This window comes from Eublepharis macularius, chromosome 8, assembly GCF_028583425.1.
Source record: "Eublepharis macularius isolate TG4126 chromosome 8, MPM_Emac_v1.0, whole genome shotgun sequence".
Classification (NCBI taxonomy): domain Eukaryota; kingdom Metazoa; phylum Chordata; class Lepidosauria; order Squamata; family Eublepharidae; genus Eublepharis; species Eublepharis macularius.
This window is the reverse complement of record NC_072797.1, coordinates 117,112,987-117,135,100: the sequence shown is the minus strand read 5'-3', so window position 1 is coordinate 117,135,100 and position 22,114 is coordinate 117,112,987. Positions and strand designations below refer to the sequence as shown.

General features: G+C 47.5%; 1 protein-coding gene across 1 annotated transcript in view; it reads right to left on the bottom strand.

Annotated features, from left to right (window-relative positions):
• Nucleotides 1-22,114, bottom strand: part of TEK (TEK receptor tyrosine kinase) — a 77,136-nt gene that overhangs the window by 34,374 nt on the left and 20,648 nt on the right. The window contains exons 3-7 of the mRNA XM_054987228.1: nucleotides 16,341-16,451; nucleotides 14,541-14,696; nucleotides 12,650-12,781; nucleotides 2,741-2,881; nucleotides 1,227-1,358 (exon numbers count right to left, since the gene is read on the bottom strand). Coding sequence (XP_054843203.1) covers nucleotides 1,227-1,358; nucleotides 2,741-2,881; nucleotides 12,650-12,781; nucleotides 14,541-14,696; nucleotides 16,341-16,451 — 672 coding nt within the window. The remainder of the gene's footprint in view (nucleotides 1-1,226; nucleotides 1,359-2,740; nucleotides 2,882-12,649; nucleotides 12,782-14,540; nucleotides 14,697-16,340; nucleotides 16,452-22,114) is intronic.

Genomic DNA, 22,114 nt, shown 5'->3' with positions numbered 1-22,114 from the left:
ATATGGAAACTTTGTATATAGGGCAGGGGTGCCCAAGGTAGTGTTTGTGGGCACCATGACACCCACCAAGTGGGTTGGGCCAGATGGGGGCTCTTATCCAGCAGGGTTTCCAATTGTGCAGATTAAAATCATGTTTCACCAACAGCTGCCACCTCAGTTTCAGTTTTATTTTCTCTCACTCCTGTTTCCTAGTTTTTGTTTTAAATTGCCCCCTTATCCGCGGCACTTGGGCTTCCTGGCTCCACCCTCTGTGGTAGTAGGGGTCCCAGATGCCCAGCCTTTTGTGCTCATGCCTGCTGATTGCTGGTGATAAACAGGAGGTGGCAAGCCGCTTGGTGATCACCTGCCACTGACAGGTAATCCAGGCGAATTTGCAGTGTGCGCTCTCCCAGAGATAATGTCCCTTACCGAAGTGATATCATCGCACTGGCAAAGTTTTGTGTGGGGTTGTCAGCTCCAGGTTGGGAAATTCCTGGAGATTTGGGGATTAAATCCTGGAGAGGGCAGGATTTGGGTAGGGGAGGGACCCCAGCAGAGTATAATCCCATAAAGTCTATTTTACAAAGCAGCCATTTTCTCCAGGGGAAGTGATCTATATGGCCTGGAGATCAACTGTAATTCTGGGGGATCTCGTCACCACCCGAAGCTGGTGGGGACAACTTTGGCCCCAAACAGACCCATTCTCTTCTGGAAGTGATGTCATGCAGAGGCTTGAAGAGCACATTCAAAGAGAGGAGCTCTGGTGAGTACCTCCCCCCCTCCCACCAGTTGCCTAGGAGGCCGGGCAAGCCTGTGCTTTAACCATTTAGTGGTTGGCTCCACCGAGGGTTGCCAGGTCCAGGCTGGGAAATTCCTGGAGATTTGGGGGGGAGGGGGGGAGCTAGGGGAGGGCCTCAGAATGGTATAATGCCATAGAGTCCACCCTCCAAAGCAGCCATTTTCTCCAGGTGAATTGATCTCTGTCACCTGGAGATCAGTTGTAATTCCAGGAGATCTCCAGCCACCACCTGGAGGCTGGCAACCCTAGTTCCACCTCCTGCAGCAGCCATGGTTGCACCCTCCCCCTGTGTCAGAATTCTAAAGGCTGAAAAAAGTTGGGGACTCCTAATATGTGGCAAAGAATTTGGAACAAGTCCTGGGCAAAACCAGGAGACATTAACCTTTGGCACAAATGTTTCATGGAATACAAGTATTTATGTTGCACTACACTGTTACCTTTGCTTTACCTTCTTTTTCACATTGTAGGCCATGCCAGCCAGGGTTGCAGTTGCAGCCATTAAATCTGTCGCACCTTCCTCGGTTATTGCAGTTATTACACGCCACTTTGCAATCTGGCCCATAAAAATCAGACTCACAAGCTGCAAGAACACACAAGCAAGATGACAATCAACAGAGTGCGACTCAACAATACTATCGCTCTGAATGTTGTCTGTCAGTTGACATCGCTTTTTTTGAACCTGCTATTTCTATCCCATTGTATGTCTCTCCCCTGATCCTCTCTCATTTATATAGTTTGTGATAGCACCGTTGGCTGATTCCGCACACGTTGGATAATGCACTTCCAATCGTCATTATAGATCATTTGGAAGAGATTTTTTTGTGTGCGGAACAAAAAATCCACCTCAAACGATTGATAAAGTGCATTGAAAGCGCATTATTCAACGTGTGTGGAATCAGCCATAGTCTTCTAATGTATCCTTGCAATACAGGTGACTGTAATTCAGTCCATCCACATAGCATATCTGCAAGGGAACTCAGTAAGAGCAATGACTTTGGAGTCAGAGTGTTCTCTAAGATTTAACAGATAGCTGCAGGTCTGGATTGTCCTAGCAGAAATTTCTTTCACTCAAACATGGAATTTACAGCCTGGAAATATTACCTTGATATCTTTACCTTGTTCTGACTACCACAGTAGTTTTGGATTGGCCAAGCCTTCTATACAGCTTCTTGTTCCTCCCCGACATTCTGTGCATGAAAGATGATTCTACATCCCATGCCGCAGTTATGCCTTACAGCTGCTCCAAGTCAATCTTTCCTTTGAATATTACTCCGGTCCTTTCTCTCCCCTATGTTCCAACTTGTATTTTATGTTAGATATACCCCACTTTTCTTCTACCTCCAAAGGTGCTTCTTTGGAGTTTAATCCTCACAACTTTTGAACAGGGAAACAAAGTTTCCCTTTCTCCTATGTCATTTTCTCAGATTCCCTAGAGCTGCTTTTTGTTCTATGGAGAGAAATATACAGGATGCTGACACATCGATGATTTGGTTCCCCAGTTCTAGTGAGAGGAAGAGACAAAGAAAGCTGTGGCTCTCGAAAGCTTATACTACAATAAAGTTGGTTAGTCTTAAAGGTGTTACTGGACTCTTTACTATTTTGCTACTACAGACTAACATGGCTAACTCCTCTGGATCTAGTGAAAGGGAAGACTTTGAGATCAAGAAAATGGTGACGAAAACAGTTCACCTCAGAGGGCTGGGGTCCTAATTTAAATTGGGAGCCCCTGCAGCAGTCAATAAAAACCACTTGGGACAACCAATCAAAGATATCCTTGTGTCACATTTAGTTTAGCCCTAGATACGGCATTCAGACAAAGCCCACCCAAGATGCTTGCTCAAGTCGCAATAATGCAAATAATATAGTTTGATAGTAGATGGGTTAAAAAAAAACAGCATTCTGATTCATAGCCTTTGCCATTTGTCCCTACCCTTTACATACCATTTATTTGTAAGTTTTTACCTTCATCACACTGGAGTCCCTTCCAGCCTGAGGCACAAGAACAACCATATGGGTCAGGCAGGCAAAACACAAAAGATTTGCAACCTGAGTCTTCCTTACAATTTTCTTTGCAAGTCCTGCCAAATGTATTTTCTCCACAAGCTATGAAGAATAAGAAAAGAAAAGTGTCAGGCACATGAAGCATTCACTGTTGCAATGAATATTCACCGTGGCAACTCTGGTTACCTACAAAATACTAAATGTGTATATATTGGGGATCATCAAACCAAATTCTAAACTTTTCCAAATGGAGTGCTCTGAAGAAATTAACTGAATAATTTGGATCCCATTACCTCTGGAAATTATAACTACCAAACTCTGCTCTGGCATATTAAGTAGGCCAGTGTAAACTGGCATAACTTCATTTGTTCCCCTATACTCTTTAATCTATTTATAAATGCTATTGTTACAAAACTATCCGGACCAGAATTTGTTGTGCTGTCCTTAGGCCACCAGAAAGTGTCAGTACTGTTATACGCTGATGATATGATCCTAATTTCTTTAACTAGGATTGGATTAAAGAGACTGTTAGACCATCTGGGTGAATACTGTAAAGAGGAACAACTAACAATTAATTACACAAAAACCAAAACAATGGTATTTAGTAAGAGACCAAAAAAGAATCATTGGAGTATACAAGACACCCCAATGGAACAGTGTAGAACCTATAAGTATCTAGGTGTAACTTTTAGTGAGATCCTGAAATGCGATGCCCATGTAAAGCTTATAAAAGCCTCGGCACTCAAGACAATAGGAGCAATAATGAGATTTTACTACTCTAAGGGTGGTTTCTTGATAGCACTGGCCATAAAGCTTTTTGTTGCTAAAGTCATTACTCATTTACTGTATGGAATTGAGATCTGGGGACGGAAGGAACCAACACTTAGCAATTTGGAAATAATTCAGTTCTTTTTCATGAGACGTGCTCTAGCTCTACTAAAAGGGAACCAGCAGCCTTGCTAAGGGCAGAACTTGGTCTCCCTTCAATCAGAGCACGTGCACATTTAGCAATTCCCAAATTGCAGAAAAAATACCAACTAACAGACCCTGGTTCCTTCGGTAATTTGAGTTACCTGAGCTTATCACCAGCTGCAAAATAAGGATAAAACCCGGTCGGCCTTCCTTAATGCCATTGCATCTCGATATACCATCCCAGATGAATTACTCCAGCCTTTGGGAAGCAATGTTGACTTAAGGGAATGGGTTTACAAAGAGGATGCCCTAAGTGATAAATTTTTAATCAGTAAAATAAAATTTGCTCCATGGTATAAAACCTTGAAAAAAGACCATACTAGCATGTGTTATCTGACTGACATCACAGTCTATAAGCTCAGGGTAGCATTTACGTCATTACGCTTCCAGTCTATGCCAACTGAGATGCTACTCGGGCGATTTAAAAAAATCCATCGATCTGCATATATATATCTGTGGAACCTCAACTGAAGATATACCACACTGTGTTTTACACTGTCCCCTATACCAGAAACCAAGGGGAAAATTTCTCGTGAATATTTTATCTGGTTTCCATCTTCTGTCTGATTTTGATAAACTAAAGTTTATACTTTCAGATACAGACCATTTTATTTTGAACAGGATGGCCCTTTATGCCCTGGCTGCTAGGAAAATAAGGGCAAATGTGGCAACCAGAAGAGTAAACATCTGATATAGATTGTCTTATAAGCTGCTAGAAATTATTTGGTTTTAATGTTAACTTTTACATTTTAGGTAAAATGCATTTTATAATAATTTTATTTATATGTATGTTGTCCGGGGTCAGCAGCCCAGCCCCCGGACTTGCTGGCAGACAGCGGCAGGGGGCAGCCGGGAGACAGCAGTTCAGCTGCTCTGTCTGGCAAACAGAGCCAGACCCTGCCTACTCCAGGGGGAAGGGGCAAAAGGCCAAAGCCTCAGAAGGCTGGAGGGAGCAGGGAGAAGCCAGCTAGTCCCACCCACCATGGGGGAGAAAGGGGGCTAAGCAGGCTAGAGGAAAAGGGCCAAGGCAAGGGGAACAGGGACACAGCAACAGCCCAGACAGAGCCCTTACCTTCCAAGGAGGAGAAGCAGCCACCACAGCCCAGAGCCACACCCTGGCTAGAGGACAGCAGCCTGGCTCAGGAGGTGCTAGGAGCCAAGCCCCTCCAGGTGGAGCTGCCACAGGCATTCTGGGGGAGGAGATGGGTAGCCCCTCCCAGCATCAATGAACAGGCAGCACAGAAGCTGGTCAGGGCAGCTCCTCGCGAGCAAGGCCAGACAGGCTCAGCAGCACAAAAGCTGGCCAGGGCAGCTCCTCGCAAGCAAGGCCAGGCAGGCTCAGCAGCACAGAAGCCGGCTGGGGCAGCTCCTCGTGAGCAAGGCCAAAGAGACCTCAGCTGGGGATGGCTCGCATTCAACCCCACCCTGCCAGCAAGGCAAGGAAGCCAAGAAGGGATTAGTGGTAGGAGGGAAACACCTGAGGGAAGGCACAGCTGGGCCAAGTCAGGAGAGGGAACAAGCCTAGAAGGAGGGCAGGGCGGGGAAAGGAAGCCCTATATAAGGTGGCTAGGAAGAGCTCTGAGGTGGTGGGTGTGAGTGAGGAGTGATGATGTGGAGTGAGAGCAGTAGGATGCAAGGGTGGTGGCTTGGAGGAGAGTTCTGGAAGGAGGAGATGAAGGAGGATGCAGAGGGTAAGCAGGCCAGGTTGAGCAGGCCAGCGAGTGGACTGAGAGGGAGTCTGGGTGAGGTATACCGCCCCTCCTTCCACAGAGCAGGGTCCTGCAGAGTCCCTGGCCCCCCCTGTGACGTCAGGAGCAGACTGCCCAGTGCCACGCCCAGCGGCAGCTGCGGCAAGCCCTGACAAGTTGGTGGCCCGTACGGGGAAGGTCGTTCCAACGCAGGCGCCAGGCGAGGGGATGCATCCCAATGCCACTACAGAGCTCAGACCATGGCTAGAGGCACACCTGGATGAGGTGTGGAGGAAGCTGGAGGCAACCTTCCAAGCAGCTCAGGTGAAGCTAGCACAGGCGGTGGAACACCAGATACAAGCCTGCGCCCCCACAGCCACTCCACCAGTGGTATGCGCATTCGCGTGGGAAATTAACCCACCAGCCGGCAAGGCGGTGCAGGGGCTGTGCGCCACCGTGAGAATAGGACGGCAGACCCTACAAGCCCTATTGGACTCAGGGAGCGCAGTATCAGCAATTCGTTCCCAACTTATCCCAGCTGACACCCCAGTGCATCGCTGGGTCCCGGTGACAGACGTGATGGGCCGCACCCAGCCGTACCCTATGGTCTGGATCACAGTGGAATACCTGGGAGCGCTCCGCCGCCTGGAAGTGGCCAAGGTAGCCCACTTACCGCTCCCTATGCTGCTGGGGAGAGATGCCCCGGGGTTCTCCAGGCTACTTAGGGAGGCAGCCGAGGGACTGGCAAACCCACAGGTTGCCCCAGCGCTGCAAGTAGAGGAGGCCCCCGACCCGGATGAGGGTCCCTCTACCAGACCAGGAGCAGGCCCGCAGGCCAAGGAACCAGCGGAACCCCTGGCCGACCGCCCCTTCTGCGAGGCCCAAGGGGCAGATGAGTCCTTACAGCGCTTGCGGGAGACAGCAGCTCGTGAAGAGGACCGAGTGCAGGATGAGCGGAGGTCCCAACGGCTTCCCCGCATTGAGAAGCAAGGAGGGGTGTGGGTCCGCCTAGCCCGTGCCCCAAACGGCCAGGGAGAGATCCGCCAGCTACTGGTGCCGGCAGCTTACCGGGCAGAAGTCCTCCGCACGGCCCATGAACACGCTTGGGCCGGGCATCTGGGGCACCACAAGACCCTGAAGAAGATCCTCGAGCAGTTCTTCTGGCCCTCTGTGAACGCGGACGTGAAGGCCCACTGCCGCTCGTGCCCCACCTGTCAGCGGGTGGCAGCCCGGCGCCCACCAAAGGCCCCCCTCTCCCCGCTGCCCGTCATGGAGACGCCCTTCCAGCGCATCGCGATGGACTTTATCGGCCCACTGCCACGCACGCCCCGGGGCCACCGCTTTGCCCTGGTGATTGTGGACTATGCTACACGATTCCCTGAGGTCATCCCGCTTAAGACGATGCAGACCCCGGGGATGATACGAGCCCTGTCCAAGCTTTTTGCCATGGTGGGACTGCCTGATGAAATCTTGACAGACCGGGGGGGGGCCGTTCCGGGCCAAAGCCATGCGTCAACTCTGCCAGAATTTGGGGATCCGGCAGGTGTTCACCTCGGCATATCACCCTCAGACTGACGGTTTGGCAGAGCGTCTGAACCAGACCGTCAAGGAAGCCTTGAGGAAGATGACACGGGACAAGCCTCGACAGTGGGACCTATACATCGACCCCCTCATGTTCGCCCTTAGGGAGACCCCGCAGGCGTCCACTGGCTTTAGCCCCTTTGAACTGCTGTACGGGCGCAAGCCGCGGGGGATGCTCTCTCGGCTGGCGGAACAGTGGGGTCCCCGCACCAGCAGCCCTGCTCCCCCCATACCGGAGTACATGAGCCAGCTCCGTGGGCGGGTGCAGCAGTCCCAGGCTGAGGCCAACCGCCAGCTCACCCACGCCCAGACAAAGCAGAAGGCGGCCTATGACCGGGGCGCAAGGATGAGGACCTTCCAAGTCGGAGAGAAGGTCCTGGTACACCACTCGGTGTTCCCACGGGAGGAGGGGGACCCATGGAGGGGCCCTTACCAAATTCGGAGGGTGCTGGGCCCCACCACCTATGAGCTGCAGTGCGGGCCAGGCCGACGCCGACGGAGAACCCTGCACGTGAACCTGCTCAAGCGGTGGCATGAGCGGCCAGAGGATGGGTGCGCCTTGGCCGAAGACCCCTTAGACCTCCCAGACAGCGAGCTGCCATGGACCGCTGACGCCCCGGAGTTCGAGGAGCCGAAGGTGGATCCACAGCTCAACCCTGCACAGAAGGCCCAGCTACAGGCCCTGTGGAAGCAAGCGCCCGGGGTCTTTTCAAGACGCCCCGGGGTCACGAACCTGGTGCACCATGCCATCCCCACCCAGCCGGGGCAATCTGCACGGGCAACCTGGCGACCCATCCCCCGGAAGCAGTGGGAGGCGGTGGATCGGGAGACGGAGGAAATGCTGCGCCTGGGGGTGATTGAACCGTCCCGAAGTGAATGGCGCAGCCCCATCGTGTTGGTGCCAAAGCCAGACGGGTCGACTCGCTTCTGCATTGACTACCGGGAACTGAACAAAGTGGCCAAGTTCGACGCATACCCCATGCCGCGGGCGGACGTCCTAGTGGGGCAACTGGGGCCGGCCCGGTACTTGTCCGCCCTCGACCTGACGAAAGGGTACTGGCAGGTACCAGTGCGCCTGGAGGACCGGGAGAAGACGGCCTTTGCCACCCCCCGGGGCCTCTTCCAGTTCCGCCGCATGCCCTTTGGCCTCCACGGGGCAGCGGCTACCTTCCAGCGGCTGGTGGATCAAGTCCTGGGGGACTGTCGGGACTTTGCAATGGCTTACATTGATGACATCGTCATCTTCAGTCCCGACTGGCCCTCCCACCTACAGCACCTGGAGAAAGTCCTCACCGCACTCCAGAAGGCAGGGCTGAAGGCCAACCCCAAGAAGAGCCACTTGGGATTCCAGGAGCTCAAGTACCTGGGATTTGTCATCGGAGGTGGACAGATCCGACCCCCGCCTGAAAAGGTGGCCTCCATAGGGGATGTGCCCCAACCACAGACCAAGCGTCAGCTCAGGAGGTTTCTGGGGCTTCTTGGCTACTACGGGCGCTTCATCCCCCATTTTGCGACCCGCTCAGCCCCCCTGACGGACTGTCTGAAGAAGGGCAGCCCTAGTCGCCTCGGCTGGACGCCGGAGCGGGAGGCTGCCTTCCAGGACTTACGCACTGCACTATCGGACACCACCAAGCTCTGGAATCCGGACTTTGAGAAACCCTTCGTACTGGCAACTGACGCATCGGCCTCAGGCCTGGGGGCGGTCCTGATGCAGGAGCAAGATGGAGGGAGGGTGCCCGTCTTGTTCCTGAGCCGCAAGCTCCAGCCAGCAGAGCAGAAGTATGCCACCATTGAGAGGGAGGCCCTTGCCATCAAATGGGCCGTGGGGGCTTTGCGGTATTATCTGGCGAATAACCCCTTTACATTGGTGACAGACCATGCACCCCTCCAATGGATGCACCGGATGAAAGAGCACAACCCTCGCATCCTGAGGTGGTACCTGTCTCTACTGCCATACCGGTTCACCATTACCTACCGCCGGGGGACCAGCCATAGGGATGCGGACTTCATGTCACGGCTCTTCGAGCCAGACCCCCCCGAGCCAACGTCCAGGCTAAGAGGGGGGGTGTGTCCGGGGTCAGCAGCCCAGCCCCCGGACTTGCTGGCAGACAGCGGCAGGGGGCAGCCGGGAGACAGCAGTTCAGCTGCTCTGTCTGGCAAACAGAGCCAGACCCTGCCTACTCCAGGGGGAAGGGGCAAAAGGCCAAAGCCTCAGAAGGCTGGAGGGAGCAGGGAGAAGCCAGCTAGTCCCACCCACCATGGGGGAGAAAGGGGGCTAAGCAGGCTAGAGGAAAAGGGCCAAGGCAAGGGGAACAGGGACACAGCAACAGCCCAGACAGAGCCCTTACCTTCCAAGGAGGAGAAGCAGCCACCACAGCCCAGAGCCACACCCTGGCTAGAGGACAGCAGCCTGGCTCAGGAGGTGCTAGGAGCCAAGCCCCTCCAGGTGGAGCTGCCACAGGCATTCTGGGGGAGGAGATGGGTAGCCCCTCCCAGCATCAATGAACAGGCAGCACAGAAGCTGGTCAGGGCAGCTCCTCGCGAGCAAGGCCAGACAGGCTCAGCAGCACAAAAGCTGGCCAGGGCAGCTCCTCGCAAGCAAGGCCAGGCAGGCTCAGCAGCACAGAAGCCGGCTGGGGCAGCTCCTCGTGAGCAAGGCCAAAGAGACCTCAGCTGGGGATGGCTCGCATTCAACCCCACCCTGCCAGCAAGGCAAGGAAGCCAAGAAGGGATTAGTGGTAGGAGGGAAACACCTGAGGGAAGGCACAGCTGGGCCAAGTCAGGAGAGGGAACAAGCCTAGAAGGAGGGCAGGGCGGGGAAAGGAAGCCCTATATAAGGTGGCTAGGAAGAGCTCTGAGGTGGTGGGTGTGAGTGAGGAGTGATGATGTGGAGTGAGAGCAGTAGGATGCAAGGGTGGTGGCTTGGAGGAGAGTTCTGGAAGGAGGAGATGAAGGAGGATGCAGAGGGTAAGCAGGCCAGGTTGAGCAGGCCAGCGAGTGGACTGAGAGGGAGTCTGGGTGAGGTATACCGCCCCTCCTTCCACAGAGCAGGGTCCTGCAGAGTCCCTGCCCCCCCCTGTGACGTCAGGAGCAGACTGCCCAGTGCCACGCCCAGCGGCAGCTGCGGCAAGCCCTGACATATGTAATTATATCTGTATTCTTGTATTTTTTTTTTGCTTTTAATGGTTTTGGATTATGAAGGCCTATGGCCATATATAATAAATTTATTCATTCATTACAACTTCATTTGTTCCCCCTAAAAGTTCACTCCGATGACCAAAACAATTAACCAACCTCAAATATTTATTTACAAGTATTGTAGATTTTGCTTTCTGTATTGATTCAATGAGAATCTCCAAAAGTGGGGGATATTCTGAAGCGCTCAAAACTGCCAGACCATATTTTGGACACCAACAGATGTTGCAATTGTAAATACTGCCATTCAGCAGAAGTTGGCACATCATATAATATTTAGACCTCAGTTGGAAAAATGACAAGAACTCATCATCATTACCTATCAATTGATCTAAAGTAAAAATCCCCTTATCTGTCCAAGCCTTCCATAAGAAAGATTTCTTCACAATTTTAAAACCTGGATTTGACCATAATGTTAGTTTAGCATGTGAGAATGGGTCAAATTGATGTTGTTGTGATATTAGGCACCATACTTCTTTAGTTGCAGAAATTGTTGGAGGTACAAAATCCATTTTAACATAAGTAAACCCTAATGCATTCCACTTAAAAAGTGGTTCCAAACACGAGGCCAACAAAAGAACCCAAGATGGATACTCCAAGTGAAGGGAGAGATCCCAGAAATTTGTATACACTATGTCTGATGATTAGCACTAAGGTCCAGAAAACCAAATTCTCCTTCATTAATTGAAAGTTGCATCCTCTTTAAAGAAATCTTGGGTGGTGTTCCACATAAAGTTCCAAAATAAAGTATTAATTTTATGAATATAACTACCAGATATATAGAAAAAGGGATTGCATGCATAACATATGTAATTGGAGGTATAATATTCATTTTGAATGTATTTACTTTTCCTCATAATGTCAGGTATAGGGTTGCCCATCTATTCAAATCCAAGGACAGATCCAAGATGAATTTATTAAAATTCAATGAAATCATGTCCTTAATATTCCTTGGAATCAATATTCCATGATAATTAATAGCCTCTGGTCACTATCGAAAATGTCCCTTAGTAATTACACTCTGATACATTGTCTCCCAATGGTATCAATTCTGATTTTGTCTAATTAAAATCATAGGGTTGGAAGGGACCTCTAGTGTCATCTAGTCCAACTCCCTGCACAGTGCAGGAAATTCACAACTACCTCCCTCACCCCAGTGACTCCAGCTGCATGCCCAGAAGATGGCAAAACATCAGGATCCCTAGACAAACTGCCTTGGGGAAAATTGCTTCCTGACCCCAAAGTGGCAATCAGCATTACCCTGGGCATGTAAGAAGGGGCCACGAGAACTAAGCACTGATGAAACTCTTCCTGCCCTCCCTTTCATGATCTGCCCAGGTTCACAGAATCAGCATTGCTGTCAAATGGCTATCTAACCTCTGCTTAAAAACCTCCAAAGTAGGTGCAGAAAAAATACCATTGGTCAGTACCCTAGATCTAGGGAATGAACAGAGAATTCTAATCCAATTCAAAAATTCATGAGGGAAGCCAAATTTAATCAATTTGGAGAAAATGAATTTCCAGTATATTTACTGGAGTTGCAATCCCACACATACTTACTTGGGAGTAAATCCCATAGAATGTAGTGGGACTTGTTTTTAAAAGAGCATAAATAGGGCTGAACTATATGTGACTCAAGTCCTAAGCAGATACATTTTTTCTCTTTCCAATGTATAATTGTCTAGGTCTTTATTATTCTTCCAACTTCTTTTTCTAACCTAAGAAATCCTGAATGTTCTGCTTTACTTACTAGGGCAGGTGCTCAAACACTTTGATGAGGTTCAACTAGGGTTACCAGGTCCCCTCACCCTCCAGAAGACCTAGCACTCACTTTTCATTTATGTTTTTGCACATGCAGTGTTTTGGCTGTGCAATGACATCACTTCTAGGACATCATCACGCAGGGCCTCGTGCTGCCCCTGGGAGCGTTCCCACACTCTGCCGTGGGCTGATTTTGGCCCATTTGGGGCCTAAATTGGCCTGCTGTGAGGTACAGGAACTCTCTAGGGCCCTCCCAGAAGTGCTCCTGTGCTCTACAGCAGGCCTAATCAGGCCTGTTTGGGGACCTAAATTGGCACACGGTGCAGAGTGGGGGCGCTACCAGTGCAGCGCAACCGGCCCTGCTGGGAAGTCTCTGCAGAGTTCCTGTACTTCACAGTGGCCCAATTTAGTCTGCAAACAGGCCCAATTTGGCCCATTTGGGTCCCAATTCAGCCCAGTGAGGAGCGTGGGAGTGTACCATGCTGCCTAGGAGAGCCGCGTTCCCCCATCTTTTCCTCTGCCGTCCAGGTAAGTGGGTGTTAGTGGGTACAAGCAGGGGATTCCCCGCCCCCAGCAGGGGACTGGAAACCCTATGTTCAGCAGATATTGGGATGGCTGATACGGAAGCTGCTGGACATATTTGTGTGAAATACAAGATAATACTTCCTCTTACCTTTTTCACATGTTTTCCCCATAAAACCTGGTGGGCAAATGCATTCCCCAGTATCTTCATGACAGATACCACCATTCTTGCAGTCAGGACAGCGAGAGCTACAATCTTGTCCCCATTTTTGAGATTCACATCCTTCATGCAAAAAAATATAAGATTTGATCAGCTAACTAGTAAGGAGATTCTGAATCTAAAATGGCTGTTTTTTGGCCTTGTGTGAAAGCTTTTAAGGCTTTGCATGGTTGCCACTCAATGAGGTGAGTCGAACCACCCTCCTTCTTCTGGCCTAAGGAGCCTTCCTCCAGTTTAAGTGGCTCTTTCTCCAACAGAAGGATTGGTGGAAAGCTTCAAACATTGTTCACGAGAGTGGTAATTAGAATTGGCAACTTCAGGTTAGGAAATTCCTGGAGATTAGGGGATGGAGCCTGGGAAGGGTGGGGTTTGGGGGACAGGGGAGTCTTCAGCAGGGTATAATGCCACAGAGCCACCCTCTAAAGCAGCCATTTTCTCCAAGGAATCTACAGTCTGGGAATCAGTAGTAATCCTGGGAGATCTCCAGCCCCCACCTAGAGGTTGGTAACCCAAGTGATATTGTAAGGGTCGCCTCCACCCCAGTAGTTCTAAAATGCATGAATGAAATCACAGTATGGATAGATCTTGCCAAAAGGATGCCACTCAAAAAGCCCACATTTAACTTTAATGCAGCCCACCTGTCACATATAGCCAGCTAAGGGATCAGTAAACTTCCTAGTTTGTTCTATGAGACCACAAAAAAGGGGAGGGGGATATCAAATACCTGGCAGACCATAACACATGGCTGGTGGGCTGCAATTGACTCGATAGCTCTCATGTATAAGTCTTTAAAATACACAGCTTGGATATTAATTTCCACTTGTGAAGAAATAGATTTTGAAGGGCTTTAAGAGCAATCTTTTGACTGCTGTAAAGGAGTAAGTGTTGTGTATATTAAGCGTGTACAAGTTATGATGAGCTGTAGCTTGTCTAATGCTTGACAAATGAGCCGCAAAAACTGGTTTAGAGAGCTTGTGGTGGGTTACCATGTGAGGCCAGCTGGGCTGCAATTAAGTTGGTGGATCACAAGCTGTGCATATCTTTAAGATATCTGCAAATGATAGCTAGAAGTGACAGAATCTCTTGAGGATGGGGAATATCATCCTTCTTTAGCCTAACATGGGAACAGATGACATTTACTCCAGAATAAATGTCACCCAAACATAATGGGTGAGATCCCACAGAACATTTTGAGTCCTACAGTCCTTGTACAAGCAGAAACACTAAAATTGCTCCTTGCTATCTGCTTGCATTATGTGAAAGCAATTGCATCCCCCACTATCTTTTCCACATGTACAAAACACAGAACAAACTTTCTTCTGACACAATTTCAAAACCAATTAATGAAATCATGCAAACCATCTGTGGTACATCCCATTGTTCCGTATGCACACTGTTATTTAGTTAAAAATTGTATTGAAGCACTATGTATTGCTGCAGCTATTGCACTACTGCTTGCACAGGTGATATATGCTAAGTATATTTTCCTTCCTAATCACACATCTCTGGATCATTCCCAGTATGTCCTTGGGCGCAAGGATTCTTATCTGTAGTTTAAACATGAGAAACTGTTGAGAGCTGCTGTAACATAGTGATTAAGTGACTGGGTTGCAGATCAGCACTCAGTTCCCATTACTACCATGAACTCTTCAAGGGACCTTGGGTCAGCCCCTCCTCTCAGCCCCAGCAACCCAGCTGTATTGCGGGGATAATAACAACACTGACTTTGTTCACTGCACTGAGTGGAGCGTTAATCTGTCCAGAATGACGGTATATAAGCACACCATTATTACATTATTATTACATACAGGTCAAAACTTACTCCGTACTATCAGCCTAGTATAAGCCGAGTTGAAGTGGTTTCCTCCGATGTATCTGGCAGAATACACCCCTGCATCTTGGAGCTGTACCCCCCTACTAATGGGCACTTTCAGCAATTCTGGAACTTCTTGCCTGAGGATAGAATATATGAAAGTACCTGTAGAGAGAAGAGCCCATAAAAATAAGGCTGGAGATGAGTGCATACATCCAGGTGCACTTCCTGAAGAAAGGGACATCAATAAGTATAAAGCAGAAATTGAATCATGCCATTGTCAAGCTATGGATGACATGATGTGGCAGACAGATCCCTGGACCACTGCAGCAAGACACAGGTTCCTGGTTAAATGGCTTTTTTATTCAGAAATCAGATCATTTCCATATACAGATCCATAATTTACTTAGAAGCAAGAAAGCCTCCAAGCAGTACAGCTTCCTTGAAAGGAATAGAGGCTTGAGGAAAGTACAGGTCTAAATACTCAAACATTTCCCTCCTCCCTAACCCACCAGCTTTGAGCGGGAAGAAGTCTGGGAACTTTTGCTGGAGTTTATACATCAGCTAGACAAGACAGAAAGAGGCATAATAGAAACGGTAACATTTCAGACATTACAGGGTCACTTCGGTGAGCTTCAAAGAAAGAGATTACACAGCTGTGTTCGCAGGCTGGGAGAGAGAGAAACGAAAGTGATGTATATAGCATTTGCAACATGAAATCAAAACACAATATTAGCAATTAGCATCCCCTAGAACAATGACATGGATGGAGGGGTTACAGACATGACAACCATAAAGACTAACAACACTTCTGTTTTATTTTGCCATGATAGACTGACATGGCTACTCCCACTTAATTAAGAAAATAAGTTAGAATAAGTTCACACCTGTATTTGTATTATTTAATGATGGTAACATAAATGACTCTCCTAAGTGAAACACTTATCTCAGATAACGCAAAGAATTTTTCACAGTTCCTGATAGGAGGTGGATCCAACCATCTTCCAAAGAGCCTATCTCCAGCCTAAGGAGAAGAGTCATTTAAGATGGAGGAAGGTTCCGTAGGCTGGAGAAAGTCTTCAAACTTTGCACAGTTAGGTGGTAGGATAGGGGTAGGACTCACTTCATCAACTCAGATACAACACTTTTACACTTTTAATGTTCAACTGGCAGTAAACAAATAAGGAGAGAGAGATAGTGGCCCAGCTCAGGCAACAATCCAATCATGCAGTAGCATTCTCCACCCCTTGCCACCTCTCACCTGCCCAGTTGTGTGTGGGGGAGCATAGAAATGGGCCTAGGAACCTCATAGAGCACTCCAAAGCACTTCCATGGGCCAAGCTACAAGTGACGAATGACACTTGAACGGCAAGTGAACCGACTCACGTGTATTCCTCCCTGTTCACTTGTGCTCCACTTGCGCGCCACTTGATCATGTAGTGACGAATGACACTTGATCAAGTGGAGCGCAAGTGGAGCACAAGTGAACAGGAAGGCATACACGTGAGTCTGCTCACTTGCCGTTCAAGTGTCATTCGTCACTTGTAGCTTGGCTCCATGTCGCTCTAGGAATGACGTGGAAGCAATGGGTTGTGCGCTGGGCTGATTTGGTAAAAATGTGCCCCTCATCAAGGTAGGTCCTCCTGTCATGCCCCCAAGGGCCCCCTAGTCCCCTGCTTTCACATCTGAGGGGACCTGGCAACCCTAAAGTTACATGTGAGCCTTCCCACATTACAGTCTGAACATTGCCTAATTTCAGCCTGGGTACTTGGAAGTCAATATCAGAACAGATAAACAGTACATGGGTACCATTTTTGTAGATCACTGCATCTTCCTCCTTAACCACCTTTCTGTGGAAAGGAATGGTGATCCATTCTTCCTTGTTTGCTGTAATAGTTAAGGCCACTGGAAGGAAGGAAGCTAGAATGAAAACAAATAAAAAGAATTTGGATCAGCTGCAATAAATAGGAATCCTCCCAAACAGAAGACTGACACATGAGGGGTGGTGGAGTGGGACTGCAAATATGACTATCAAAATTTAAATACATACACAACTCAATTTATTCAGAAATGAACAGGAATATTGTGGAACCTGAAAGAGTAACATTTTATTCCAGATGATTTCATGGACTAAAAGCCCATTTCTTCAGATGCCACAAGTAGACCCTCACTATATAGACATTTTAAGCAGGGGTATTTAAAAAAAACACCCTTTTGTTTCTCCCCTGAAAGGTACGTCAGGTCAACAAAAGAATTGCAGAGGGAGGTTCCAGCTGAACTGGGATTGTTAAATTTCACATGATTTTCCCATTTGGCTTGAACAAAGGCTTGGGATTTCTCACCCGTTACATGGATTAACTATATTTGCAAAACCTGGGACTGACCACCCATCACAGCTGTATTAGCTATGTGTGAGGCTGGTGCACCAGGCAATAAACATTCCATATACACAGGGTCTTGGGTGAAATAGACCACAACTTTATTGATAACAGCCACTGGAACATTGGCGTCACATAGGGCATGGATCAACAGCATCGAAGGACATTTCTGCCATTTGATGGCACATCTTCCCCAGCCCACCTGCTGGGCACCACGGGATGGCAGGACATATAGCACCCATCTGGCATGCATGACCCCAGCAGTATCCTGCCACCCAAAGTAAATCCTGCAACAGCTAACCTGCCGTGGTTTCCCCCAGATTCCTTAGGAGGACCCCAAAAAGGAGGTTGAGCCACTTAGCTGGTGCAATTCACCCCTATGGATCTGGCTCAATGTCCTGAAACCATCAAAGTTGTGATTAGCATCCCCAGCCACAGCTGGCACCCAGGGAGGTTGGGAGAGAGACAGTCCATCAGCTCTGCCACCAGGGAATTATGGTGATGAGCACGAGGGCTGATGGCATGGCACCAAGCCCCACCCTTGCTCCTCCCCATACTGCCCCCATCAGCTCCACTGCTTCTGCTGAGATGAGCAGCCAGCCCTTTGCCCAGCCTCGCCTCCCAGTTGCAATGTAGCCCCCCCCGCCCCCCCCCCCGGTTAACTAGCTTGGCTTAACTTCCAAAGAGAGATGCGCAGTGCATTCCTAAACAGAGTCATACCCTGGGGTTAGGATTATACTAACTCCATTTAGGAAAATCAAAAAGAGTCCTGTAGCACCTTTAAGACTAACCAATTTTATTTTAGCATAAGCTTTCGAGAATCAAGTTCTCTTCGTCAGATGAGAACTTGATTCTCGAAAGCTTATGCTAAAATAAAATTGGTTAGTCTTAAAGGTGCTACTGGACTCTTTTTGATTTTGCTACCACAGACTAACACGGCTAACTTCTCTGCATCCATTTAGGAAAGCACTGTAGGTTTCTTTCCCCATGTGCTATCAATAAAAATGGGGACCATCTTAAAAGTTGCATAGAGATTATAGTTACGTACAGTAATACAAAAAAATGTGTATAACCTTTTTAAAGGGGGACCGTGTTACATTCAGGGCTGTTTTCCTTTCAGGTAAACACAGTAGTAAATGATGTATTGTCGAAGGCTTTCACGGCCGGAGAACGATGGTTGTTGGGGGTTTTCCGGGCTGTATTGCCGTGGTCTTGGCATTGTAGTTCCTGACGTTTCGCCAGCAGCTGTGGCTGGCATCTTCAGAGGTGTAGCACCAAAAGACAGAGATCTCACAGTGTCCACACTGTGACACTGAGAGATCTCTGTCTTTTGGTGCTACACCTCTGAAGATGCCAGCCACAGCTGCTGGCGAAACGTCAGGAACTACAATGCCAAGACCACGGCAATACAGCCCGGAAAACCCCCAACAACCACAGTAGTAAATGGCCCCTGCATTTTCTTGTTTAGATTTAAGTTTATATAATTGCATTTCACTTTGTACCTCCTGCTCTGTTAGAACCTTTTGTAAATAAACAAATAAACAGGCTTCAAAATAATATGTCCTATGTTTAACTTTGGCTTCCCTGAGTCACCCCTTCCAGAGCCCGAGGTTTTTTGGACATGTTGTTTCGTTTACCCACACTGTCTATGGTTCACAGTATTGTTATAACGGAAAGGGATCCATGTTTTTCAGTGGGCTCAGTTCCAATGTATATTTAGTTCGTGGCCTATATTCGAGCTCTCTCTTCTTTTACAAATAGCCCCAATTCACTATTCAAAGAAGAACAATAACTGAGTTTTCAGCAGGGTTTGTTTGCACCACTTTTAAGTCTTAGCTCCAGAGCTTCCGGTACCAGGAGTAGTTGTATAATCTCAAGGTCTCCTATGCATGCAGCTCGGGACTCAGCAATTAGCATTCCATTTCAACTCATAGTGGAAAATCCCCACAGTTTGTTGCTACTGGAAACTTTGCATGGACTAACATGGATACCTGGTACTTTTTGTCTATTTTGGGGAAATTTAGCCATCTACATTGGGGATCATACAACTGGAAGAAGAGCATCTTTGGTCACCTTACAATAACATTTTGCTTATGAGACAGACTTAATGCCTTCTAACTTCTAAATACTATACAATTTGGGTTCTATCATTTTTTAAAAACCTAATGTACCATCTAACAGTAATTTCCAACTTTTCTAACATAGAGCAGAACCACAAGTGACAAAAGGCACAGATTGGACACTTGTCAGCTTCCCTCAAGTTTTGATGGGAAATGTAGGCAGCTTGGCGGAACGTTGGACAAGAGACAGTTGAAAAGTCCATTGGACAGCAGTCGGAGAGCGAAGCTGCGAGACCAGGATGTGTACATTTCCCATCAAAACTTGAGGGAAGCAGACAAGTGTCCAATCTGTGCCTTTTGTCACTTGTGGTTCTGCTCATAAAGAACACCTCCTTTTTTCCCCCTTCTGATGTCTGCTTTACATGAATTCCAGTCACTGCTAGAGATAGATTAGAATTATTGCTGGATTTTATTTTTTCAAAGGAACAGCTGCTATTACAGTGCTGTCTCAGTAATCTTTGGGACCACGTGAAATCTTTTTTGCTCCTAGCATGGGGCACAGGGGAGGGCCTTTGATCTTCGGTCCACAGTCCAGACAGAGGTGGATTTTGAGGCTGATTTTTGGAAGGACCCGATGTTAATGCATATATGTAGAAAGAAAGGGCACTACACTTCTTGCCTCTTTTGACATACATGCTGAGAGGAGCAGCAAGACTGAGGTGAAGCCCATCAGTAGTAGAGCCAATTCTTTTTTAGTAGTAGCAGGTTTTCCTTGACCTGGATAACCCAGGCTAGCCCGATTTTGTCAGACCTTGGAAGCTAAGGAACATCAGCCTTGGTTAATAATTGGATGGGAGGCCACCAAGGAATGCCAGGGTCAGAGGCAGACAATGGCAATCTCTGTTGGTCTCTTGTCTTGAAAACCCCAGCAGGGGTCACCATACGTCGGCTATAACTTGACAGCAGTCTCCTCCATCACTACCAGGTTTAAAGACCTCCCTCTCTGCAGAAACACTCCTTTGCGTTCTGTCTTCTCTCCACCTAACACAGCCTAATACAGTTACCTCACCCTTACCCCTTCCAGTCAGCCCTCCAATGCTTTGCAGGCACTTGCAGCATGGAACTTCCCCTCCCCACTAGTGAAGTCATAATTCTGGCTCCTCCTCTTCCTGTGACTTGTATAAGTGTAGTGTTACATGACTCCCTGACATCCTTCTTCTGCTTAATGGGTCCCATGCTGCGGCTTCATGATTAATGGTAGGTCCTTGGTCTGTGAAGGCTACTAGGTTGAGCTTGTAGAAGAGTTAATCATACTTAACTATATAAGTATGATTACTTAACATATATTGTATGTATGTATCCTGTACTGTCAAGTCACCTCCGTCTTATGGTAACCCTATGAATTAATGATCTCCAAAACGTCCTTTCATTGACAGCCTTGCTTAGATCTTGTAAACTGGAGGCTGTGGCTTCCTTTATTGAATCAATTCATCTCATTTTGGATCTACCACTTTCCCTATGGCCGTCCACCTTTCCTGGCATTACTGTCTTTCCCAGTGAGTCTTGTCTTCTTATGATATAACCAAAGTACAGTTACCTTAGTTTAGTCATTTTAGCTTCTAGGGAGAATTCTGGCTTGATTTAATCTAGAATGCACTTATTTGTCTTTTTGGCCCTCCTTGGCATCCATAAAACTCTTCTCCAGCACATATTTCAAATGAATCATTTTTCTTTCTTCACTATCCAACGTCCATGCACAGTGATGGGGATGAGGAATAACACATCAGTTAATCTTTCTTGGATCAAGGCATAAAATCACTGGTCCTAGTTGCAAGCAAACAGCTATTTGGGAAAATTCTCATGCCCATCAACATAAAAGTTTTGTGCAACAATACAGTATGCTTAGGCTAGAGTAACTCTGCATAGGATTGCAATGTAAGATAGGTAGCATCACTAGAGTTCATTTCTAGGGTTTTGTCACATGTATATCTACTCTCTGGTGTACGGGGAATTAGAAATGCTGATTGTATATTGTGCTGAAAAAAATCTATGCAACAAGAAGAGCTGAATTCAGTAAAATATGCGTATTATATAAATCTGCATGATTTCTTTTATTATGTACAATTTATTCTGCATCTAACTTGTGAATAATTTGTTCCACTTCTAGTAGTCATTGGAGACATAAGAATCTGTCCCCTGTGCTGACAATGTAATCCTAAATAGCTTGATACCCTTCTATATCCATTGACTAAATACACAGGGTAAAAGGAAGTTTAGGATTACTCCCTGAGTCTCCATCCCTAGCTGCTGGAAATCAGCCACCCCTCAGGCTTCTCACATTGCCCACATGCTTTCTAACACACACTTTCCAGCATAGTTTTTTTTGTAACCATGTGGACTAGAAAGCTGCTTCTTTTGAACATTGAAAACTGAGATTCTTAAGAAGTGGAAATATATGACCAGTACCACAATCTTACGGTACTGAACAGTACACATGAAGCCATGGCTGTTTTCACACAGCTTACTGGCCTCCGGAACATTGCGCAAAACTCCCGGCAGACAGTGTCTTCTAAATCGCACCAGGAAGACGCTGTTATCTGGGAGTTTTGCATGAAATCGCGTGAGAAGACGCTGTCTGCCAGGAGTTTTGTGCAATGTTCCGGAGGTTGGTAAGCCATATGAAAACGGCCCCTGTTTATATTTCAGGGTTTACGTTTCATGGCTGTGTGGCTTCCAAAATGCACCAATGTACAACTTAAGACACATCCTTGATTTAATTTTATCCTATTTCAAGTTAATACTTGCCCATACTTAATATTTCTCTTTATGTAAACACCAGTCTAGTAAGTATTATTTATTTGGGAAGTTTTTTAATCTTAAAAAAATGCCATCTTTCTGTCTAATGGGCATCTAAGGCAGCTCTAAGATATGATGCAATGTAAATAATAAATCAACAAATTATAAATCATAGCTGAAGTGAAAATTAAACTTTACTTAAAATAGCAAGATGATAATTCAGAAGACAATTGCACTGTAAAATCAAGGAAAAAGAAAAAAATTCAACCAGCAAAAACTCAAGCAAACAGGCTTTGCCTTGGGCCAAAGAAATCCCTATAAGCCTGTGAGTATTTTTAGACTTTTAAGA